This window comes from Tachyglossus aculeatus, chromosome 2, assembly GCF_015852505.1.
Source record: "Tachyglossus aculeatus isolate mTacAcu1 chromosome 2, mTacAcu1.pri, whole genome shotgun sequence".
NCBI classification, from domain to species: Eukaryota; Metazoa; Chordata; class Mammalia; order Monotremata; family Tachyglossidae; genus Tachyglossus; species Tachyglossus aculeatus.
In genome coordinates, this window is record NC_052067.1 from 88,340,825 (window position 1) to 88,367,768 (window position 26,944).

The 26,944-nt window shown below is 40.5% G+C and overlaps 1 protein-coding gene across 1 annotated transcript in view; it reads right to left on the bottom strand.

Annotated features, from left to right (window-relative positions):
* Positions 1–26,944, bottom strand: part of LAMA2 (laminin subunit alpha 2) — a 633,073-nt gene that overhangs the window by 210,870 nt on the left and 395,259 nt on the right. The window contains exons 19-23 of the mRNA XM_038760171.1: positions 26,396–26,482; positions 19,926–20,137; positions 14,857–14,963; positions 5,763–5,943; positions 2,577–2,713 (exon numbers count right to left, since the gene is read on the bottom strand). Of these exons, the coding sequence (XP_038616099.1) occupies positions 2,577–2,713; positions 5,763–5,943; positions 14,857–14,963; positions 19,926–20,137; positions 26,396–26,482 (724 nt within the window). The remainder of the gene's footprint in view (positions 1–2,576; positions 2,714–5,762; positions 5,944–14,856; positions 14,964–19,925; positions 20,138–26,395; positions 26,483–26,944) is intronic.

Sequence of the window (26,944 nt, forward strand, 5' to 3'; positions counted from 1 at the left end):
GACTATGTAATATACTGTAGACTTGACTTTTAGCTTCAAAGTGTAGCATATCCTTCCCTAGTACTTATTTAATTACAGGGCATAGAAGTTGTCTTTCCAGTACTGAATCAATTGGAATGTTGTGACTCTGTCAAAAAGAATTGCTTCTACATATATGTGCAATGGCCTTGAGGATAAAGCATGGGCCTGGGAGTGAGAGAACATGGCTTTTAATCCTTGCTCCACCACTTGCCTGCTGTGTGACCTTGGACAATCACTTAACTTCTCTGTATCTCAGTTTTTTCAATTGCAAAATGGAGATTTTGATTCACTCAATGAAGGAAACCAAATGGAAGAGAGAAAAATAATCACAGCAATATTGGAAACTGTCATTTTAGTGCCAAGAATGTGGAAATAAAATCTTGCAGTAGGGACAATTCTACATAAAAATAATTTAAAATACTTGCCCCTGAATTTATGTTCCAGTAGAGATGCAATAGTTTCTAACTGGAATATGGATTCTTAAGACATGCCTGCTGAGAACATTCTGAAAAATGAATCTGGGGCCTCTGCGAATCAGAGAATTTATAGAGAACATTATCCCAGAGGATAATGGAGACCATTCACCATATGCTTAGATTATTTCCTGGCCAATATCAAAGCTTTGCTTCCAATCCAATGCTGCTTATTTAGCAAGAAAGCCACTTGTGTAATGTTCCCTTGCCTGGCTGTGAGTAATGGGAAACAATGGGTTTCACTCCGGTACAGATCAAGTTGTTTGGTCATTCACCCTATAGCATGGAGAGAATAGCTATAATATATGAAAATAGAAGATAAATATATATATATATTCATTCATTTAATCATATTTATTGAGTACTTACTGTGTGCAGAGCACTGTACTAAGACCTTGGGAAGTACAAGTTGGCAACATATAGAGACGGTCCATACCCAACACAATATCACACACACACACACACACACACACAAAAATACATATTTGTGTCTGTGCGTGTGTGTGTTTATCACATCTTACTCATTCAGATAGTGCTGTGGCAGTTCTCATGCTAATGCACTCCCATTATAGAGTAACAACAGGGATCTTTGTTCAAAGTAGTTTCTTCATGCCATTATGGAGGTTGACAAAGCCAACTAGTCACTCAATCAATGATATTTATTGAGCCCTTACTATGTGCAGAGAGAGCACTGTACTAATTCTTGGGAAAGTACACTACAATAGAGTTTGTAGACATGATCCCTGCCCACAAGGATTTTCCTATAAAGAACCTTACCAAAACTTTGTCAATCAGTCTCCAGAACTAAAGCAGGAGAAATTTAAATGACACCGAACTGCAACAAAGTGAGCTATCCACCTGAGGGTAATGAAAAGGAGGGAGGGGAGGAAAAATGAGGGGCTGGAGAGTGAGAGAGGAGAGAAGAAGATGCAGGAAGAAATGTGAAAAAGGAGAGGAAGAAAGGGGGAGAAAGGGAATGGAAGAGTGGAAGAGAATAAATGTCAAAAAGGATTTGCAATTGTCTGCCAGATTTTTGGAATGGAGCAGAAAGGACCCGTTTGATAGAAACCATACTATCCAGTGAATGCTTTCAGATTTGAGGGCTAAGGTCATCAGTACCACCATAACCATCCCAAACATCTTCAGTGGATACTTACTGATTGGTGATTGGGTGGTGGATCAATAAAGTAGGTATCCTAGTGAATTCCAAGAAGGTAATTCAATTACCCAGACTATGAGGTACAAAATTAGTATATTTACTCTCGTGGATGTTGTGTCTTCACATTCATTCATTCATTCAATGGTATTTATTGAGCACTTACTGTGTGCAGAGCACTGTACTAAGCGCTTGGGAAGTACAAGTTGGCGACATATAGAGACTGTCCCTACCCAACAACGGGCTCACAGTCTAGAAGGGGGAGACAGACAACAAAACAAAACATGTAGACAGGTGTCGAACCCATCAGAATAAATAGAATTATAGCTATATGCACATCATTAACAAAATAAATAGAATAGTAAATATGTACAAGGAAAATAAAAGCGTTTTCATATATCCGATCATGTTAACCCTCACAGTGCCTCTGTGAAGACTGAGAGCAAGGGAGTTAATAATGTTTTGGAGGGAAGTGAGTTGATAATCTGTGCAGAAGAGCAAGTTCTGACAGATAGGAGAATCCCTGATCCCGAATCTAAGGGATAATTTTTATGGACTTAAAACTAAATGGGGTTGGGGGAGGGGGCATTAATAGGGAAGATTGGTGGTTTTCTGCAGCCAGTGAGACAAACCACAGGTTAATATATGCTGTGAATCTCTCAAAGCCTGGAAAATAATATCAAGATTGCTTCAATAGTCTAACTTTTTTTTCCCTGGAAAAGCAAGAATAGTGGTTTAAATAGGGATGTGGTGATGCAAGCATGGATTCCCCACCCACATTTATAATCCCAACTGAACTGAAGACAGCTTGGGGCAGCTTTTTCAACCCAATGCGGAACTTTTAAGCTCTGAATGACCTTACTCCATTTCCCCCCAAGGAACCTCACGCTGTTTACTGCACAGACAAAAGTTAGGGACCTACTCACCTTGCACCCATGGACAATGCTGTGGCCCCAAGAATTAGGGGTGCACATATCACACTTCTCTCCCCGGGTGTTCGGAGGGCAGATGCAGCGGCCGGTGTTGGGGTCACAGTTGTTGCCTAGATGGGAACACTGGCAGGCTAAACAGGAGAGGTAAACAGAAGAATCACCATGAGAACCATCAGAAGAATTAAAATAAAAGCAGCATTTATTCTGCTCAAAATCCATTTTTCATACAGTAATTACTGATCAGATTAAAAAATCAAGCAACATTATTTCTGTCTCGTTAATGTAAAATGTATCATCCCTGGCACAGGGTGTACAGTAGTTTGGTACCTAAGTTCTGAACACTGCCTAGCTTGACATTTTTTTTCCTAGTTCTAAAGTCAGATTCCAAGTTAAAACAATAGGTATAATATTCATCTTGAACGCCAGCCTGGTACCTAAAGAGAAAAACAGTACACATCAGAAACTATCTTTCTACTTTGTAAACCAACAAAAGGAGACAAATTAAGAATATTATTCGTTTGTGAAAAGTGGGGCTGTTTGGAGCCGGCTGGAATTATCACCTGTTTTCTTCTTTGTTTTATAACCTTTTTTTTCCTTTTCTTCTTGATTTTAGGTGGTTTGAAAGAAACAGAACATCCATCTCTAGCCATATTCTTCCAAGAGAATGTAGAGATTTGGTTATGGCCTTAAAAGTACCAAGAAATAGAGTCACCTAAATAAAAGCCAATACCTGACCCAGTTGTGCTTAAAATCCTAGAATGTAGAGTCTTGTTTTACATTTAAAGGAGGGCAGGCAGAAGAAAGAGAACAGCAACTTAAGAGATGTAGAATAACAGCTTGGTGGGATATCTATGCTACTTATGCAATCACATACATACATATGAGAAAGATCAACAGAGGGAGAAAAACAGAGAAAGCAAGAGATTGAGGGGGGAGAAAGAGGAGAGAGAGGGAATGAAAAAGAGAGAGGGAGAGAGAGACACACACAGATGTTTCTTTCATTTTGAAAGAGGAGGCTGGTGGTAAGAGACTTACATATGCATTCAGTGTGGCTGAAAAAAGCAATGCCTTATTGGAAATACCCTTTGTTAGACCACAAGAGGTATAATAATAACAATTATGGTACTTGTTGTGTGCTTAAAATGTGCCAAGCAGTGTTCTAAGTGCTGAGGTAGATACAAGTTAATCAGGCTGAACACAGTCCCTGTCCCGCAGAGGTCTCACACTCTTATCCCCATTTTACAGATGAGGTACCTGAGACACAGACAAATGAAGTGACTTGCCCAAGGTCACAGAGCAGACATGAAGCACAGCCAGGGATGATAACCCAGGTCCTTCTGGCTCCTAGGTCTGTCCACTAAGCCATGCTGCTTCTTATAAGAAAATCAGGTTGGACACAGTCCCTATCCCACATGGGGCTTACAGTCTTAATACCATTTCACAGATGAGGTAACAGAGGCCCAGAGAAGTGAAGTGACTTGCCCAAGATCACACAGCAGACAAGTGGTGAAGCCAGAATTAGAACCCATGACCTTCTGACTCCCGGGCCTGTGGTCTATCCACTATGCATGTTACAGGGTATGGTTTATAACACATTACTGGGTGATGCCAGTGTGGGAAGCAATGCCTAAAGCAGATAGAGGCTACATCCTTAGAATTTAAGAAAATCTGGAGAGTTCAAAATATTAACTTGGTAGGACACTACTGCAAAGAAACCCAATGAAAAGTGAAAAGTTTCAGAGAAAAGATGTAAAAAAGTCAGGGAGGTGGTGGTAACAAGGTTAGGAGTGAATGAGTCTCCATTTTACGGGGTCTCCATTTTATGGGGACAAGAGGAGCAATATTAATCTGGGGCTTCAGATCCAAGTGCTCACAAAAGTATTGCAATCACAGCTCTCTATCCTACAGGTCCAATTCACAATAAATACACTCCTAGTTTAAAGCTCCTTGACAGATTTAGACTCCTTGCTAAATTTGTATTTGGCAGAGTGTCTATGCCTTCCATATCCTGGGCTTCAACTAGGATAATATAAATACACACCTGTGTATTCTCTGACAGTGTGCCCCGTTAAAAGTTGGATCAATTAGCACTCCTTTTCCTATATCATTTGGCAAAATGTTTCTAACTGTAGTGACCCACCTCTTTGATGAGAGCCTGATTTAATGTTTCCCGCTTGGATTTGCAGAGTGCCCATTTTACGGAGATTTAAGAAAAATGTCTTGATTTTAAGCTGGTGACAGAGGGGATTTTAGTAACCACAACTTAGTGATTTGCCAACAGGGCTTAAGGTATCAAGGTGGCAATTTCTCAACATCTCTCTCTGCCAAGCACTTGGTACAGTGACTGCACAAAACAGTTGCTCAATAAATACCACTCTTATCAGGCATCCTATTTTATCTGCGCTACTATTAATAATAATAATTAATAATAATAATGATAATTATGGTATTTGTTAAGTGCTTACTATGTGTCAAGCACTGTTCTAAGAGCTGGGGTAGATCAGGTTGTCCCACGTAGGGCTCACAGTCTTAATCCCCATTTTACAGATGAAGTACCTGAGGTACAGAGAAGTTAAGTGACTTGCCCAAGGTCACACAGCAGACAAGTGGCAAAGCTAGGAATAAACCCACATCATCTGACTCCCAAGCCTGTGCTCTTGCCACTAGATCAAGCCACTTCTCTCATTTGTTAAGTACTTACTATGTGTCAAGCACTGTTCTAAGCGTTGGGGTAGATACAAGATAAGCAGGTTGGACACAGTTTATGTCCCACATGGGGCTCACATCTTAATCCCCATTTTTGCAGATAAAGTGACTAAGGCACAGAGAAGTGAAGTGACTTGTCCAAGGTCACACAGTAGACAAGTGGTAGAGCTGGGATTATAACCCAGGTCCTTTTGACACCCAGGCCCATGCTCTATCCACTAGACCACACTGCTTCCCTTCCCATAGTGAGCTTCCAGTCTAGACAGGGAGGCAGACTTGGCTATAAATGAATAATTTAAAGTATGTCATTTATAGATATGCACATTTAGACAGTCTAGTGGACAAGTGATTTGACAGCTAAAGCATTGGTTCTACCCAGTGTCAGGCCTCGAATGTGGAAAACCATCAGGAGCATGCAAGAAAATACAAATAAAATGATATGGAGAAAATAGGAAAAGGAAATGGTTTACATACGGGTGCATCCTCCCTCTTCGAATCGGTAGTATCCATGAGCACAGCGGTCGCATTTCTTCCCCGCGACACCGGGTTGGCACCAACACTGCCCGCTCTCTTCGCAGTCAAAGCTCTTGGAGCCAAAGGAGTTGCAGTGGCAAGGAACACAGCCTCTCGAAGACTGCAGGCCAAAGGTTTTAGGCTGGCACCGAAAAGAGAATTCATCACGGTCAAGTCAAGGAATGCGATGGCACGGCATAAAAAGAACACAGTAAAAGTCCAGTTATTTCCTTCCCTCCTTGGATACTAATTGCAGCAAATTATACTAAGCATAATTAAAGACAATAGGCATTTCTTACCTTATCCAAATGCCAGGTCACACAGAGAAATGGAAAAAAAAGGAAAGATTGAAAAGAAATCAAAGTTACATCTGAAGCAAGCGCAAAACAGGAGGAGGAGGAGTGGGGAGAGAGGCCAATACGTTATTGCTCTGGCAACCCAAAATGATTAGTCTTCTTTCATGCATTTCCCAGGTCCACAGCAGTGATGAGACTTGATCAATCAATGTTGTTTATTGAGCACTTATTGTGTGCAGAGCACCGTAATAAATGCTTGGGAAAGTACAGTACAACAGAGTTGACAGACACAGTCTTTGCCTACAAGGAGCTTACAGACTTTTGGGGAAGACAAACATTAAAATAAATTACAGATAATAATAATAGTATTGTGGTATTTGTTACACTTTCACTATGTGCCAAGCATTGCTCTAAGCACTGGGAAAGAAACAAGGTAATCAGGTCAGACACAGTCCCTGTCCCACATGGGACTCACAGTCTTAATCCTCATTTTAAAAATGAGGTAACTGAGACACAGAGAACCACAGTGACTTGCCCAAGGTCACACAGCAAATATATATTGGATTCAGGACTAGAACCCTTGTCTTCTGACTTTCAGGCGATGCTCTTTCCAACAGGCCATTCTGCTATATACATAGGTGTTGTGAGATTGACAGTGGGTAAGAATCAAAGCACTTATCTAAGCACTGGGAAGGTTACAAGGTGATCAGGTTATCCCATGTGGGGCACACAGTTTTAATCTCTATTTTACGGATGAGGTAATTGAGGCACAGAGAAGTTAAGTGACTTGCCCAAAGTCACACAGCTGACAATTGGCAGAACTGGGATTTGAACCCATGAACTCTGACTCCAAATCCCATGCTCTTTCCACTGAGCCATGCTGCTTCTCTCATGCAGCACTTTGAAGGTGGGAAAAGTGATGTTCTGTTGTATGTAAAGGGGGAAGAATCTCCAGGCCAGAGGGAGGACTTGGGCAAGGAGTAGTTTTGTTGTCTGTCTCCCCGTTCTAGACTGTGAGCCCGTTGTTGGGTAGGGACTGTCTCTACATCTTGCTGACTTGTATTTCCCAAGCGCTTAGTACAGTGCTCTGCACACAGTAAGCGCTCAATAAATACGATTGAATGAATGAATGAATGAAGCAAAAAGTCACCTGTGCCGTGCATGGAATGTCTGATTTAAACTGAACTCCTTGTTGGACCTGGATTGCAATCTCCTTTCTTTTAGAATGGGCTATTTCTCATGCTGCTTTAAAATTTGCTGCATTGTACTGCTGTCTTGGAGGAGAAATAATATTTGTTCCTGTCTTTCACAGTCTAAAATCTTCAACTCTCCAGCTCCTTTTATCGTGCTCCCCAACACAGTCGGCGATGAATAAAGAATGCTGACTTTATATAAATCAAATAAATTCTTTAGGGCATAGGTATAAGTCAATCAATGAATCAATCATATTTACTGAGTCCTTACTGTGTTCAAAGCACTGTACTAAATGCTTGGGAGGGTACAGTGTAAGTCATTCAAGATCAAATAGTTTCTTGGCCCCCATTGCAGTGGTCACGAGAGCTCGTTCTTCTCCTTCCTGCTGGGCTCCCTGGTGAGGTCAGCACTTTAAGAGGTCCAGCAAGAAGGAGACCAGCAGGATCTGGAGGAACTAGGAGGAGAAACAGATCTTCCTGCTGCTTTTGCCAGCAGTACCTCCCTTAAGCTCAAGTCACTGCTGGGAGCACCACAAGAATCTTTGCCAGGGAAACGTTTTCTAAAATTGATTAGTCAAACCAAAAGGCCATTTGATTTGGCATAACATCCTAAACAGGACTGAATGTTTTGGGATGCTAGCCTCTCCCTTCATGTTTTCTCAATGCCACAGCACAGATGCGGTATCAAGGGGGAAGCTCACAGCAAATGGCACCTCCTTGTCACAAACATATCCTAATCTCTCACTCATCTTTATTCTCCCAACTGCCAGGTGACTGGCAAATGGAGTCTGGGGCCCAGGGAGGATATACATGCTGTAAGCCAAAGCAACCTGTGCTTCCCTCATGAGTAACCATGAATTCAGGTTACTGTGACAGTGACCCTCCCTGGGAGGCACCTAAGCTAATCATCACACTTACTCCATCACTGGCACAGCTCCAAGACTTTTGCTGTGGGCAGGGAATGTGTCATTCATTGTGATATTGTATTCTCCCAAGAGCTTAGTACAGATCGTTGCACACAGTAAGCACTCAGTAAATGCAATTTAATGAATGAATGACACTTTAGCAAAGGAAACTGGGAGTTTGCCACAAGACTTACTTTGATGAGATTTTTGCTTGAATACATTTTAAGTAAGTGTGATGGGCCAATTCTGCGGGTGTTCAAGATCTTGTGGCTGTTATTAAACAGAACTGCCCCATAATTCAACTGTTATACCCTTCGCAAAAAATATTTGCATAGTTAAATTAGCACAATTCTTTTCAACAATGCTTTCTATGCCCAGAATCCTCTTGTAGGGAAGATCCTCTTGTTAAAAACATCTTGGCAACATGAGACTTTTCCCAACATTGATGAGACCTCACCAAACTTCTCTAATCTAGCTGTTTGGAGCCACCACTAATTCAGAGAACACAATGTCTTTAGTCAGTACCCATTATAATAACAATCAGTTCCATCTCAAAAATGATTTCCATCTAGGTGACCAAGAACATTACTCAGTATTTGTTTGTGGATTCAACAGACTTAATTTCTAAGATTTAATTTCATCTTTAAACTTTTTTAATGTGCCTTATGTCTAGCTCTGATTTTATGCTATGAACACATGGCATATGGCAATTTTTACAAGTGAATGGAGTGGATAAAAAAACTAGAGAGAGAAAAGGACTTGACATTTTGAAACTAAGTTTGGCTAGTGGACTACGGTCAGGCAAGAGAGATAAGGTACTACACATTTTAAATCAGCTATACCAAATAGTGGCAGAATGAAAAAAAATCCTACAAGGCAGTCCCTAATACACAATTTTCTTTGCCATAAGATCCATGCATTGAAATGCCATACTGTTTTTTTTTTTGCTAAATCAATGTAAACACAACTGCAGGCCACAAGAATTAATTAATTGGTTCTCCCATTTTAATCAGGGGCTTCAAAGAATCTGTTAAGAAAATACAAACCCAGACTCCAAACATGAATGGTAAATTTCTCAAGATGGCAATCAGATCGATGCAGTGAAGCACACCCAGGCACAGCATGCAGCTCAGCACTCAATACGTAATCTGATAGGATCTAATAAATTCTGGTTATAAGGGTGAAAACATGAAAAATTGTCTCACAGGTTGAAATGCTGCATTGCACTACTGGTGCAAGGAAATCAGGAAAGAAATAGGAAAGAGGGCTATAATTCTTCCTGCAATTTTGGTGAAAAATAATTTTAACCTGCCTTCCTGCCATCTCAGTGAACCTCACTTATTTTCTAAAATTAATGAAGCATTCCAAAAGAATCCACATTGCCAAGTGAATATCTTTTTTCCCCATTTATTTTCCTAGACACCATATATGAAATTAGAAAGACTTGCAATATTTACTCTCTTTATCTCTTCCCTTCATACTCTTCCTTCACCTCATGATAATAATAATAATAATAATAATTATGGTATTTGCTAAGTACGTGCTATGTGTCAAGAAATCAGTCAATGGAATTTACTGAGTGCTGTGTGCTGAACACTGTACTAAGCACTCGGGAGAGTACAGCATAACAAAGCTGGTAGACATATACCCTGCTTACAACAGGTTTACAGTCTAGAGGCAGCACTTTACAAAATGCTGGGGTAGATACAAGATAAGTCAGAAACAGTCTCTGTCCCCCACGGGGCTCATAATCTTAGTAGGAGAGAGAATACATACAAAATCCCATTTTACAGATGGGGAAACTAGGCACATAGAATTTAAGTGATTTGCCCAAGGTCACACAGCAGATATGTGGCACAGCTGGGATTAGAACCTAGATCCTCTGATTTCTGGGCCATGCTCTTTCCACTTGGTCATATTGCTTCCCATGTGTACTTTAGTACCTGGTACAGTGCTTTGCACATGATAAATTTTCAATAAATACTATTGATTGGTTGACCTTGTTCCTGTCTGATTTTTCAAAGATGTTGTCAGAAAAGGGAGAGGGGATGAATCTGGAGTGATATTTTCAGAAATGTGGTAATGCATGAATGCTCATGGCAGAACTTCAATTAATAGGTTCTAGACATGTTCACTTTCAGAGTACCTCCCATTAGAGTTTAAGAAAGAAAAAGGAAAGTGAGACTGGAAATGAGCATTGATGGAATTATCTTGGAACTTTGATTATGAATTTTTGAATTCCAGTTACATGCCTGGGTGCCAGAGGCAGAAACCTATTATATCAATTATCTTCAAGATAGAGTTGGGTCAAAGTAAGAGCTTCTTTAACATTTAATTGAACCTATCATCTATCAATAAATTCTTGATGTTTGACCAGTGTTAGTGGAGCCTGCTAAACATTTGGTGAACTATAGTTACAGTTAATGATGCTTAAAGGACTGAAAAATATATGAAAGTTATGCCCAATTACTGCTTTTGCCACTTGTTAATTGTGCCACATGGTGAATTTGATTCTGAAGGTTACGCAGTGTTTGATTTTGGTTTTCCTAAAAAATCTTACGTGAAACATTCCCACCCTATGGGATCCAGGCTACAGTCCTGGAGGCCTTTGATGGAGTGCAATGATTAGGACTAATGATGGAGAAAGTCTGGGAAAATTTGGTACCCCTAAGAATTCTCAAATCACCACAGAAGCCAAATATATGGAAATTTAGATTTAATTCTGAGAGAGTAAAAGGGATAAAAAGCTAAATCCATTTTCTTAACCTTTAAACATTACATATGCTTTTTGGGCCTGAATCCATGTGCTTGGGCCTACACACTGTAATTCAGATGAAAAGAAGCATAACAGGACACGAGAAGTGGCAGAAAGTTCTAAGCTCTGCCTTTTCTAGTTCTCCGAGCCCGCTGCCCAGAGAACCTCTCTAAGATCCACAGGACCTTCACATAAGCCTTCTAGGATGTTATTAAGTAATATTGGGTGCCTGAAACTGTTCATTGAGTCATATTTATTGAGCAGTTACTGTGCACAGAGCACTGTACTAAGCGCTTGGGAGAGAACTATATTACAATGAATTCTCTGCCCACAACAAGCTTACAGTCTAAACAGGGGGTTTAGGGGGCAGACATCAATACAAATAAATAAATTAGAGATATGTACATAAAGGCTGTGTGTCTGGGAGGGGGGAAGAACAAAGTCATGTGTGTCTGAGTATCTAGTATCCACAAGTGCCGATTCTGGTTACCTTTCTGCTCACACAAGAGCAAGAGGTACTGTCAGCATACTCAGTCATGCTTATTGATTTAGGACATCTTTGCCCAAAGAGTCTCTCCCAACTAAGTTGCCTGGTCTGTCCATGTAGGGAAGCTTGAATACTTAGTTTACATATCACCCAGTGTGCACTCACTAGATCTCTATCCAGCTACTACAAAATAGCACAATAATTCAGCAGCTGTAGAACACACAACCAAATACACGCTCATTACAAATCCATGCCATGCCTCTGGGATTACCGGAGCGACGGGCCTGTGGGCACCCCGAGGACACCCGTTCGCAGGGGCAAAACCCCACCGCCGAGGTGGAACTTGTACTCGCTGAGCTACTGGTTGCTGCTCTTTCTGTCTCTGCACCTGCCCGCTGAGGTTGCACCGTTTGCCTATGAATCCTGATTTACAGGCACATCTTCCCATGGTGTCGCAGCGTGGGGACGTCGAGCCGATAGGGCTGCAGCCACACAGCACGCAAAACTGCTTCTCTGAGTCCCACCACAAGCTGGGCTTGTGGTGCCACAGGCAAAAGGCAATAGGAAAATGAATTTAAAGATGCTGCACGAGACGTGGAAACAAATGGCAGACTCAAACATTTTTAGATTAATATTTGTTGGTGTCTGAAAATGTGCAATTTGTGTTCAGCTCTTCTTACAAAGAAATAGAGCTACATGAAAAGGACAAAGCTGGAAGTCAGAAACTGATAAGATCCTAGGAATGGATAGGAAATTAGACTATGTCCTTCAAAACTCTGGGTAGATTTAAATCCTTATGAGACTACATGTGGATGTCCAATATTTTCATTGATCATTTTGTGACAGCCAAGCCTTTCCTCAAAAGAGGAAAATTAAATGAATTTAAAATTTGTTGGGAATACAAAATACACTGTCTTTTGACATGACTGGCTGGAGGAAACAGTTTCGAGACTTCTGGGTGATTTGGTCAAAACTTGTTTTTGGTCATTTATTTCATTTTTCTATGCAGCATGTTAGAAATTGCTTCATCAGGAGTATTGGCTCAATGAGTTTGTGTGGATTGTGTGTGATAGGGGTCTGGATGTGAGGGGGGTTGGGATTGGTAGAGAGGTGGGCCGGGATGTGGCAGAAGGGGCTTGAGAGGCAGACAGATTATGGGAAAGAAGTGACATTTCTAATCAGCTTTGAAATCCAAAGGATTGAAAAACCTAGCCATAGAGGAGCATACAAATAATATTCAGTGATGATAAAAATAATAATAATAATAATTCTGGTGGTTGTTCCGTGCTTACCCTGTTCCAAGCACGGTACTACGTGCTGGAGTAGGTTGGATACAAATCCTGTGCCTTAGGGGCTTACAATCTAAGTAGGAGGCATTAAGTGTTCATTTTACAATTGAGGACACTGAGGCAAGGAGAAGTTAAATGATTTACCCGAGGTCATATTAGGAGGCATAGCCAGGATTAGAACCCAGTTCCTCTGACCTGGCCTGTCTCTTTCCATTGAGCTCTGCTGCTTCTCTAAGATGAGCAGGCACACACCACCCTTAGTGCTCAAAATGGACCACATTAGCACTTCCCAGTCTGTTTCTGTACTTATGGCATATTCCAACAGAAAGAATCATTCTCCATGAAGTCCAACTTACAGTCAGTAGTGGGACTCAGTTTTCGATTCTTTTGCGAACCCAAACTCTGGGAGAAAGCCTTCCTGCTCTGATTTTCATGACAGATTTCCTGCTCCCCAGCACCATCAGAACCAATTTTTGAGCCGGTTTTGCACCAGAAGGCAGAACAGTATTCATTCATTCAATTGTAGTTATTGACTGCTTACTGTGTGCAAAGCATTTTATTAACCAATTAGCACTTAGGTTATGGGCACCGAAACTGCTGCAAGGAGAGAGAATTCCCCTGACAGTTTATTTTTCACATGGTATTTGTTAAGTGCTTACTACATGCCAGGTACTGTACTAAATGCTGGGGTAAGTACAAGCTCAACTGTGCCTAGATCCAACATGGGGCTTGCAGTCTTAACCCCCAGTCTACAGATGAGGTAACTGAGGCACAGAGAAATTAAGTGGCTTGCCCAAGGTCACTTCGCAGATAAGTGGTGGAGCTGGGATTAGAAGCCAGGTCCTTCTGACTCACAGGACTGTGCTGTAACCACTAGGCCATGCTATTCATCTTGGGGCGATGAGACTAGACTGCGGTAACCTCCACACTGTTGAGTTTTAAATTTTGAGTTCTGACCATTTCATTGTCCCAGGGTTCACAATCTTAGCCCTATTTGAAGATCTTACCTTTCTTTGATCTTATCCCCATTTAACAGATGAGGAAATGGAGGCACAGAGAGGTTGAATGATTTGCACAGGGTCATAGAGCAGGCCAGTGGCAGAGCTGAGACTAGAACTTGGGCCTACTGAATGTTATCCCTTTGCTGTTTTCTCTAGGCCAAGCTGCTCACTACTGTTGTTACTCATAATGAAAGACCCAGAATACACCAAGCCTTTGTTCAACACAAAACAATGGAAAATTTTTCTTTGTACTCCCCTTACCACCAACCCCCACACACAAAAGATGATGCCTTATTTGTTTTAGACATTCACAAGACTCTACTTTCAGGGATCTAAAATTGAGTGCATATCCATTCTGTTAAAATGATGGGGTTCTATTCTTGCAGAATTCCATGAGGAAAAACTCACACTGTGGTAGTGACTCAATGTGAACACCATATACACAACCCAGACAGATGCATGTTGTTGGAAGAACATTCTCGGATTCTGTGATTTATCCAAAATGGATAATGAAAACATGTGTGGTGACAGAATAACGATAATAATAATAATTGTGATATTTAAGCACTTATTACGTGCCAAATATTGTAATAAGCATCAAGGTAGACAGAAAATAATCAGATTGGACAGAGTCCTTGACTGACATGGAGCTCACAGTCTAGAGGGGAGGAAGAACAGGTATTAAATCATCATTTTACAGATGAGGGGATTGAGGTACAGCGTGATGTTAAGTGCTTTGACCAAGGACTCACACTAGGCAACTAGGACAAGTCGGGATTAGAACACAAGTCTCCTGACTCCCAGCCCCGTAATCTTTTTATTGGGCCACACTGCTTCTCTGGGTGGGTTTTTTTGTTGTAGTGTTTTGTTTGTTTGTTTTCGGTGATTCCCAGAGATTTGAACTTAGGCAACTATTTATTACTGAAGAAAGAGCAGATGGATGTAAGTGCCATATTTTGCTCCCACAGACCTAAAACATGGGAATATTCATGTTGCTCTGACAGATGTAGACGCATGGTCATCACTTCTTTCCTCACATACCCAGAGAACAAAAACTTGCTCCTGAGACCTGGATGGTGATGAATTATTTAGGTAGGACTAGAGAATCAAGGAAGAACATGCCTCTTACCTGGCACTCATCACACCGACGTCCTTGAACATTGGCTCTGCATTTGCACTGCCCTGTCTTAGTGTTGCAAACCTCCGATAATGAGCCATTGATGTTGCACTGACAGGCTGCAAAGTGAAACGGACACCGATGGCCCACGTGAGTTCACTGGCAAACTCCCCAAGAGCCCACCCTCTTCACCAGGTAACTGCCAGCCCAGGTTCTTTACCCTCAGGCTCACCCTAGGACAGTTCCTTCTCTGATTTCCTGTTTCAAAAGCTGCAATCACTTTGGGAGATTCTGCTGACTTCCTAAGCCGTGAAAGCATAAATTCAAGTCACTCTCCACGGCACAAAAATAAACTGATGTGCACTTTTCTATGGTGTTGGTTAAGTGCTTACAACGTCCTAAGTGCTGGGGTAGATACAAGATAATTAGGTTGAATACAGTCCCTGTCCCACATGGGGCTCACAATCTTAATTCCCATTTTACAGATGAGGTAACAGAGGCCCCGTGAAGTGAAGTGACTTGTCCAGGGTCACACAGCAGACTAGTGGCAGAGCTGGGATTAGAACCCAGGTCCTTCTGACTCCCAAGTCTGTGCTCTATCCACTATGCAAAACTGCTTCTCCTAAGTGTATGGAAGTGTATGCTCAGACTCTGCAGCTATAAATGAACCTGTAACTCCTCCTGGTGACAGTATCACATTAAGATGAACACGCAAGATGGAACAGGTCTACCAAGTCCATTGTTTGTTCTCTTCCTAGGGCTTAGTATACATAGTAAGCACTCGATTGACTGACTGAATGCTTACTGTATGCAGAGCACTATTCTAAGTCCTTGGCAGAGTACAATATAACAGATTTGGCAGACATGGAATGCTTCCTCTTGGGCCTACAAGATGGGGATCCCTGACATAGCTGTATGCAGTAGTGGCCTAGAAGGGAGAAACCATCACCTGGAACCCTTAACTGACTTTCTGTCCTAGAGGTTCACTGGTCCTGAGGGTCTGGGGCAGGGGAACAGAGCTAAATGTTAGACTTTTCTAAAACATGAATTTCCAGTCTGCACATCAATGCTCCTATTTTTCTTTATTCTGATTAACAGAATTTCTAAGAGTTTCTACTATTTTCCCATAATTTCAGCAAGAGGGATAAAGGAAAATGAACTGTGGACTTTGGTGGCCAATCTTCTAAAACCATAATAAAGCCAATAAAAAATATGACAGGCTACGAGAAAGACCCAAATTAACTCTGCATTTGTTTACATTAAAAAATGGGGAAATAGATTTTAAAAGTTATAAAATTCAGATTTCTAATACTATTTGGCTGGGATTCTTTAACAAAACAATACAAAAGAACACAAAAATCTAGCAAAAACAGCCTCTGTTACAGAATTGCAAATATATTTCTTTGAGAACTGGGCACAGGAGTCCTTTTATCTCCCAAAAGGGAATATTTCTTTCCAATGTTTTTCATTTAGCTGTATTTTTCTACACACCAGATCCAGCTCATATTCAAAGCTTATGCAAAACTCTAAGGGCTTGTTTCTGACTACATACATTAGACTGTAAGCTTCTTGAGAGCAGGGATCATGTCTGTTGTCCTCTCCCAAGCATTTAGTATAGTGCTCTTCACGCATTAAGTGCTCAAACCACTGTTCGGCTGATTGACTTCATCCCTGTAAATATTAACCTAAACTGAAGTTTGAGTTCGTAAAACATATTTTCCAATTGGAATCTATGAACTATAATTATTTTCCTGTAATTGCACGGGACAATTTACTGGCTATACAATGTCAGGTTTTGACGCTCAGTATTGAGTGAAAAAAGGGTTAATGTTGAGTCTGCTACTTTTCTGCTGTGTGACCTTGGGAAAGTCACTTAACTTCTCTGGGCCTCAGTTACCTCATTCGTAAAATGGGGATTAAGACTGTGAGCCCCATGTAGGAAAGGGACTGGGTCGAACCCAATTTGCTCGTCTCCACACCAGTGCTTAGTACAGTGCCTGGCACTAGGTAAGTGATTAACAAATATCACAATTATTATTATTGTGGCCCCGATGGGGAAGGTTTCCTGTTCCCAGGGTAATCTGCTTCACAATATAAGGGCACTAAAGTGGGTTGTTGGTAGAAGATGGGCAACAGCTCCATACAATAGAGAGAGCGACTTATTGGAGCCAGCTGAAAATCAATTATTATTATTATTATTAATAATAATAATAATAATGGCATTTATTAAGTGCTTACTATGTGCAAAGCACTGTTCTAAGCACTGGGGAGGTTACAAGGAGATCAGGTTGTCCCACGGTGGGGGCGCTTACAGTCTTCATCCCCATTTTCCAGATGAGGGAACTGAGGCCCAGAGAAGTGAAGTGACTTTCCCAAAGTCAACACAGTTGGCAATTGGCAGAGTCAGGATTCGAACCCATGACCACTGATTCCAAAGCCCGGGCTCTTTCCACTGAGCCATGCTGCTTAAGAACCCTACCTGAGATGAAGGTGGGACGGTCTACCTATAAGTTGACCGGTGGCCTCACTGTAGTTACTGCAATGCCCAATGGCAAAGATGATGTATTTTCCACACCAAGAGACTCAGTTGAATAGTCATGCCAAGTGTGCCTTACATGAAATTACACACTTAATCCAGCACAACGGGCTGAGTAGGCAGAAAGGGAAGCGACCAACGTCGCTCTGTTCTCTGGATAGTGCTTGTGCAACTGTGGAGGTTAAAGTGAGCCCAGGAGCGGGACAGAGGGTGCAGGAAGCAGCACAGTGGAAACAGCAAGTCAGGACTCCTGCACTCTAATCCTGGCTCTGCTACTTAGCTACACTCCATAGACTGTAAACTTCTTGTGAGCAGAGATTGCATCTACCAACTCTGTTATATTGTAGTTTCCCGACGCTTAGTAGAGTATTCTGGACATCAGAAGTGCTCTATAAATACTATTGATTTTTTCCCCTTGGACAAGTCACAGCTTCTCTGTGCCTCAGTTTTTCATCTGTACATGGGGACTCAATACCTGCTCTCCTTCCTCCTTAGACTATGAGCCCCATGTGGTCCAGAACTGTGTATGACCTGATTATCTAGTATCTGGCCTGCTAATAAAGTGACTGGCCCACAGTAAGTAACAAAGATTAGAATAATTATTAAAAATAATTATAATTATCTTTAATAATAATAATTATTATTATACAGGGTATTTTTTCTCTCCAGGACTATTCTGTGAAGCATATTACCTATGTATTTATTTTATTTCTACAAATTTATTCTATTTATTTTATTTTGCTAATATGTTTTGTTTTGTTGTCTGTCTCCCCCCTCTAGACTGTGAGCCCACTGTTGGGTAGGGACTGTCTCTATATGTTGCCAACTTGTACTTCCTAAGCACTTAGTACAGTGCTCTGCACACAGTAAGCGCTCAATAAATACGATTGATTGATTGATTATCTTGTATCTGGCCTAGTGCTAATAAAGTGACTGGCCCACAGTAAGTAAATAACAAAGATTGGAATAATTATTAAAAATAATTATAATTATCTTTAATAATAATAATTATTATACAGGGTTTTTTTTTTCTACAGGACTGTTCTGTGAAGCATATTACTCTATGTATTTATTTTATTTGTACAAATTTATTCCATTTATTTTATTTTGCTAATATGTTTTGTTTTATTGTCTGTCTCCCCCTTCTAGACTGTGAGCCTGCTGTTGGGTAGGGACCGTCTCTATATGTTGCCAACTTGTACTTCCCAAGCGCTTAGTACAGTGCTCTGCACACAGTAAGCGCTCAGTAAATACGATTGAATGAATGAATGAATGAATGAATGAATGAATACAAGGATTTGCTTGGCTTCCCAGACAATACACTCAGCTCTATTCACATCATGGGTGTCACTTGCTGTCAGATAATGGATCTGCTCCAGGCCAGTACCCAAATACCACTGGCCACTGGCATTGCTAGTGGATGGGGGACCAGGGAAGGAGTTATTTCTGTTCCTAATAGTCACATATATTTTTTAAAGGCATCTCTTAAATCTCCTTCCCATTAGGCAAGGAGGACAGTGGAGGTACCCACCTCAGGATGCCCAGAAGGTGGTGATGCTGCACTGCATTCAACTACAAGAGCAGTTTCTACACTTCCACAGGACTTGCTTCCAAACTGGAAAGCCTATCTAGGTTCTTTAACATGTTGACTTTGAAAACAGCTTTTGTGCTGCTACTACCACATTTTTCGAGCTCTCCTGGTGGCACATGGATGGTCTTGGGAAAGCACAACTCTGCCGATGAAAAAAAGCCTGCATTCGGTAGTTTTTTCTGGAATCACATCCTCAACTTGGAAAATGCATATGGCCTGTGTTAAATGTACCATTATAAAATGCCTTGAAGTCTGAATATTAAAAACACTTTCTATTTGCAACAGTAGAATAAGCAGGGGCGAGGTGCAACATACAAACTTGTGTTCACAGAATGCACACACGAGCGATATGCTCATGTGAACTAAAGAATGCAGGCAAAAGCCTGAGGTTTACAAGGGTTATTGAAAATTCTGATAAAAGAAAATAAAATAAACTCAAGGATAAAATAGTCTATTATTACTAAACCAATATTCCTCAAAATTCAGGTGACACCCACAATCTTAAAATTAATCACCTCATGAATAAAGCATACTTTAATGGATTTTCTTCAAAGTTTTGAATAGGTTTTTTAACAGTACATCCCTGTGGTGTATGTACCTACACATTAATTTAATTTATTGAGTACTTTCTGTGCCGAACACTGTACTAAGCACATTGAAGAGAACAATGCAACAGAGTTGGAAGACACAGTCCCTACCCATAAAGAGCTGACAGTGTAGGGGGGGAAACAGACATTAATATAAATAAGATACAAATAAGTACTGTAGAGTGTATTTTCACATACACAGCCTGCTTTGAGGCATAATAGATATAGCCAAACACAGGTGTCACTTACACACACACAGAGATACACACTTTCCCCCCGCAATCCTTAAGTTTACTCAGATACCTGTCAGTTACTCTGAGACATAATACATCAATCCTGTCAGGTGCAACAATAGTTCAGGACTTACGCTGACAGTTCTTTGCATGAACGGCATCTCCAAAATATCCATCAGCACACTGCTCACAGTACCGGCCTGTTGTACCTGGCTTGCATATCAGACAAGCTCCAGACAAGCTGTCACAGCTGCCAGGGATGGAGAAGTCAAGGTTGTCACTGCATTGGCATGGCTGACATGATCCTCCAGGTACTGATGGTTGTCCAAAATAGCCTTCTGCACATCTAAGGCCAAAGAACCAATGTCAGAATTACTACAGACTTATGCATCCCTGCTAGTGGAAATGTTTACAGCTTTACCATGCTACTAAAGACCAAAGGTGATATGATACTCTTTCAGAGCATCTTTTATTTTTTTTTTAAAAGCAAGGTCTCTGTACATTTTTTATTTTGTGTTTCCAGTAAAGATACCTGCTGAAATCCTGCCAGCTCCACTAGTAATTAAATTTCAGTGGGGAAGAAGAATCTTGTCACTGGCATCGAAGAAGAGACAAAAGAATAATGAGAAGTCTGTCTCCTGGCATTCTGGAGGGAATCAGGGCCATGCTGGAAAGCCTTTGTATTACAACACATCACGGGTAGCTTCCCAAACAGACTGCTTTTCTGGACTGATATATGCATTGGAATTTTTTTTTCTTGCTGAAAGAGCTTGTTATCAAAAAACAGACTTATAAAGCTATTCAGCAGCAGGATTTCAACATTTACTTATTATGAAAAGTTTGTTTGACCTAAGTGATTTACATTTTAATTACATGGGTAGAGAGTGCAGGCAGTAGCTATGAATGTGACTGAATGATTGAAATGAATGAGTGTTAAGCATGTGTGGTGTGGAATAGGTGTCTGAACTTATATGTCCTCTCCCAGGCATTTTTTTTAATAAGAGGTTTCTGTGCAGTATTCTCTTCAGTTCTGACCCACACTTCCCTATGATGGTAGCAGTAAAAGACAGAAGTAGGGGAATGTCCGCTGAGACAATGCCATCAATAGTGAAAGTTTGTGACTAAAGATCTACCTTGAGCATTTCTCGAGTGACACATGGTAGGAGCCCAAATCCTGAAAATAGCTGAGCAATGTGGGTAGCAGGGGCTGCAGTGGTTAATGAGCTCTGGTAAAGTATTGACATTATGCTGCAGTTACCTTAGCCACAAATGGATTTGAACAAAAACACTTGCAAGCATTTTGCAATATGCTGATCCCTGGCCTGCATATTTGCTCATTAAACTCCTTGGCCCAGAGGTACCACATCTAGCAAGATGAGACAGTACAAGTGACAATCAATCAATCAATTGTATTTATAAGCATATACTGTAGGCAGAGCACTGTACTAAGTGCTTGGGAGAGTAGTAATCACTCATTTGTATTTATGTAGAGGTTACTCTGTTCAGAGCACTGTAATAAGCTCTGGGGAGAGTACAATATAACCACATAACAGACACATTCCCTGACTATAATGAATTTACAGTTTAGAGGGGGAGGTGCACATTAATATAAACAAATTACAGATATGCATGCAAGAGATGTGGACTTGGGAGTGGGAATGAATAAAGGGAGTGAGTCAGGGTAATGCAGAAGGGAGTGGGAGAAGAGGCTTAGTCAGGGAAGATCTCTTGGAGGAGATTTGCCTTCTATAAGTCTTTGAAGGTGGGGAGAGTAATTGTATAGCAGAGTTGCTAGATATGATCTCTGCCCACAGTGAGCTTACAGTCTAGAAACACTGTGCAGACCAGTAGCACTAGATTCAATTCTCCTTGAGGAGACTCTGACATCAGTCCTGCCAGGACCGAGGGTCATCCTTCATTTTTGTTGGAAGAACCCATGTGTGATATTTGTGTAGGATACCCTGGGGATCTCTTTGTGAGGGTTCAGAAAGAGACCACTACTGGCTAGTCTATAATGCAGTTGCCTATAAAAATAACAATAACAAAACATCAGTAATAATATGATAATAATTTTAGTGATAATAATAAGTATAATGATAATGCTCTGTTCTTTGTCTAGCATGAAATAAAAAAAAATCTTTAAAATTCTTACTAGGAATACTATACCCTATGGAAAAAGTCTTATTTAAAGTGATAGATCTAAGTTTTATTTGTGTAACACTTTACACTGTTGCCAATCTACATTTGACCTGTCTCCCTTCTCTCCCATTTGTTCATACTTCAACCTCAATGTACTTGAAAGGGAAGGGGTGAAATATGGCATTTTGGTTTTGACCTACACTCATTTCTAGCCACCCCAGCAGAACACAAAATACCAAGTTGTAAGGACCATGAATTCCAGGAAAAAAAAAAGGTCAAGGAACCCAATTTCTCCTCAGCAACAGACTGTTTCCATGTCACTTCAGACACAAATAGAAAAGCCACTGCACCATTAGGTTAGAAATCCTCTCCCTGTCCTGAAACATTGTTGGGCAGACATGCGTTAACAGCACAGCTGACCAGATTTATTCAAGAACCTTCAAGGTAGTTCAGTTCTCCTCAGAAGAACCGGGGAAAGTCATTAATTGGGTCCAGATTCAACCATTATTCCAATTCCTTTAAAAATCCAGTAAATGCCATGGACATATTTAAATAGAGAGATTTCTACCTCTTTCTTTGTTTTGTATTAGATGAATATCATTTTTAATATTAATATGCCTTATGTGGGGCAGAATAAATGATAAAAATTGAGAAAGAAATTGTGTCTGAATCTGATCAAACATTCCTTGGCAAAGAAGGGCTACCAATGTAAATATAATTGCTTGTTCCCCCGCCTTTCTGAAATGGAAAAGAGATAAGCTCATGTATTCTTTATGTATGGAGTTTTCCCTGTAATTCTCTTTCAATTGAAGTTCAATCAGAAAACTAAGAAGGCTCTTTGGAATTAGGTCCCAAACTTTGCCTGCCTTGTATATTTTGCAAACTTTACTGCTGCATCCATATAGACTCTCATCTGCATTATATTTACTACAAATAAATGGATTTTTCTCCACTGGCATGTAGTATATCAGCAATCATTTTAAAGCCAACTAAAACCTGTTATTTTCAGATGGCTTCCCTCAAAATGACTTACCACTCCTTCTGAGAGATGAGATTATTTAACAAAGTCTGGGAATTCTTAGCATAGGTACCAATTAGAACAATATAAACTTTTCCCCCAGTGGGGTACAATTCATCCATGGGGAAAAAGACCACAATTAAGCAGGCTGAAGTGTAAGTAAGAATCAGCATTCATGGATTTTCAAGGGTTATGCTCTATAATATTTGAGGAGAAATTGAGACATGAGGGTTAATTCTTAACTCACTGAAACTCTCTTCATTCACTGGAATTTGGGAGGGAGAGCTCTTATCCTTTAGCCATTAATATTCTTGGAGACATATATAGCAGTTCCCCTTGGAGGGAACATACTTTCAGGATTAGTTGGGTTCAATCATTTCTAATCACAAAGCTTTTCCAGTAATAAAAATAGTGCTTTAGATTCTCATCAGTTTGGGTTCAACTAATTAAAATTAGTCAGAATCATAACTAACAGACTTTCTGGACTTCTTAAAGAAGCACCCTCTCAGGGCTCAGAGGGGATTGACAACCATAAATTCCCTCCTAACTAGGAAAGGCAAAGGCTTTTCTAGCCTGAGACCAGCTGAGTTCCTCTATTTCTGGAAGTTCAACGAGACCCTTCCAAATCTACACCTCTTCTGGGATTCAATTTGTAGACACCAAAGGGGAAGGAGGGGAAGGAAATTAAATGAAAGAAGAAACTTGAGATAACAAATAAATTAAATTACTAATCAATCACTGGTATTTATTATGCACTTACTGTGCACAGAGCACCCTACTAAGTACTTGGAAGAATACAATACAATAGAGTTGGCAGACACTATCCCTGCTCCTGTTATTTCTACCTTCACAACATCAGAAAAATCTGCCCTTTCCAATTAAGCTGCTATCACGTTAATCCAATCATTTACCCTACCCACCTTGATTACTATATCAATCTCCTTGCTAATTGACTCACTGATGGCCCACAAGGAGCTTACAGTCTGAAAAAATGTATTTGTGTGTATGCATGTGGCATTTGTAAACATGTGAGAAGAGAGAAAGGGAAAGAAATAGAAGTAGGAGTAGATGGGAAAGAGAAAGAGAAAAGGAGATGACGACAATCAATCTGAAGTAGAAAAGTAAAGTGAAGGCTAAAAGTGAAGATAAAAGAATAAGAGAAATGTGCAAATGAAATTTCTGCAAATAGTATCTCTTCTCCCATCCTATAGCTCTATTACCTCCCTTTCTCTATCCTTTGTCTCTCTGTCTCTTTCCTTTGCCCCTATGTAGTTTGCGCTCATGCCAGAGGAAAATACAAAATCAAATCATTTGCTATTGCTATATATTTTTTCAGCCCTGGGTGACTGGATTTTCTGCATAGTGGTGAATGTCCCTAATGGTATCTAAAACACTGCAGGTTATAACAGCCTCATTAACTAAATTGATACATTCAATTACAGTCTCTTGTCAATGTGAGAAATAATTGTTCTTAACCGTTACTTGGTATTGTTGTGTTGTCAATAATTTTATAATTATCTTTATTGTTCACATTACTATACTAGTCTAACTCTTTCTGATAGTTTACCCTCAAATTTCCCTATGTATTGAAAATTAGAAAAACCCACGAGTGAGTGAATGGTCCTGTGGTATTGGAGGCACAGGTGTTAAGCAGAGATAATAATAATAAATAACAATAATAATAATAATGGCATTTATTAAGCGCTTACTATGTGCAAAGCACTGTTCTAAGCACTGGGGTAGATACAAGGTAATCAAGTTGTCCCACGTGGGGCTCACAGACTTAATCCCCATTTTACAGATGAGGTAACTGAGGCACAGAGAAGTTAAGTGGCTTGCCCAAAGTCACACAGCTGACAACAGGAGCTGGGATTCAAACCCATGACCTCTTACTCCAAAGCCCGGGCTCTTTCCACTGAGCCACGCTTGTGATCTTTTAAATGAGCAAACTTAATAGCCCCATGACAGATCAGCTGTCAGTTTCCAGTTGCTACTGGCGGGAACATTGGATGTAAACAGAGAAGCAGTGGCTTACTGGAAAGAGCACGGGCTTGGGAGTCAGAGGACATGGATTCTAATCCCGGCTCTGCCACTTGTCTGCTGTGTGACCTTGGGCAAGTCACTTAACTTTTCTGTGCCTCAGTTACCTCATCTGTAAAATGGGGATTAAAAGTGTAAGCCCCATATGAGACAACCTGATTACCTTGTATCTACCCTAGTGCTTAGAACAGTGCTTGGCACATAGTAAGTGCTTAACAAATACCATCATCATTATCATTATTATTATTATGTAAACCTCCTCTTCAGTTGTATTTTCACTTCTAATAATAAAGTACACATGTTCTTGACTCTTTGGGAGTTAATCAACTAGAATTATTGACCTTTATATTCCTCCCTGTATTTTTTTTTTAATTAAACGCCCTGTGTATTTTAATCTTGTCCTTGTCACTAATTTCAGATGATGCCACTCTCTGTAGGAGCACTTGGGCCATCAGGAATTATCAGTGACCCTGCTTTGCAATGGCACGGCCGTGCTGCTCACAGGGTGATTTATTCACTCAGTCATTAACTTTACAGACCTTAGGTGAAATAGGGGTGAAGGCTTCCAAGTTAGAAAGGAGGCTTAGCTTTAGCCATGGTGGTTACAGGTAGGTTCTGACATCGAACTAATGTTATCAGAACCACTCAGAAGTTTTGAAAGAGAGTGGTGGGGCAATGGGAGTGGAGGGGGTGGGAAGAAAAGTGTAAGGGGGAAGCACATGAGTAAAATTTTCAAAAGGATAAGATAGTTTTCAGGTTAAAGTCTTATTTCAGAAGACTTCTTCATTGGATATTTCTTCCTAAGTGTGCAATGATGGTGACACTTGTTTGTACAATTAAGATGAATGATACAATAAATCCACTGCAAAATAAACCATATGGTTTTAAATGCTCTTTTTAGTACCAAATATGATAAGGTCCCTAATTTATCAGAAAAATCTTGATTTAGGAATGATTTAGACCAGCATATAAATTGGAATGGTTAATATTTTTTTGACTTTCAAAGAATGTTTGCTTATCCATTTTCCTACATATTCAAGTCAAATTTTAAAGACAGAAAAGCAATTAGGAAAAGCAAAGGTCCTAGGGTTGCCACAAAGTACATCTCAAAACATATTCCTTTGTCTCAGGAAATTATTAGTAGACATTGTAGCTTCATGTATAACTTTTAAGTATAAAATATTAATCAAACATTCTCTAGGGGAATGGAGATTTATGAAGCAATTTACAGTATACAAATAAATTTAAAAAAATGTAAGTGCATTTGTTTGACAAGTGTGATGAGGAACTTTTTTCCATCAGTGCTACACTTTTGTAGGAAGCCAAGAGAACAAAGATGCCTGGTGGCTTTATGGCTCCCAAGGAAAAAAATTAGTTTGAAAAATAGTCAGTGCAGTGCTTGCTTACCTCTCACAGCGTGATCCCATGTACCCAAAAGGACATTCATCGCATACCAGTCCGAGCCTTCGGTCTAGGTGGCATGTTGGGCTAAAACTACATTGGCGATAGTGGGAAAGGATAGGGACAAGGGAGAAAGACAGATGAACAATCATTAGCAGCATAATTCCTATTCCTTGTTCCAACAGCAGCGCATGATCCACATAGGCCGTAGGGGGTTAGGGGGAAGACCTGGCTCTCACACAGAGAGATTAGGCATTAGCCAATAGAGGAAGACAAGCTGCTGCTATTTCTGCCGACACGGATGTGGCAGCAGCCCAACATCATGTTGTTATGGGACTTTCGGGTGTGTTCATCAATAAACAACAGGAATATTCAGCTGCTCTCTGGGAATCCTTCTGGCCTAAGCAAAGCACATCAGCAAAATGACTCTCCCAGCCCAATCCCTCTGACTTAAGAAGAATACATTACAATGCATTGGACATTTCAGATCATGGAGACAACTGCAGCAAACACACCAGACTGAGCCTCCGTTCCCTCATCTGTAAAATGGGGATT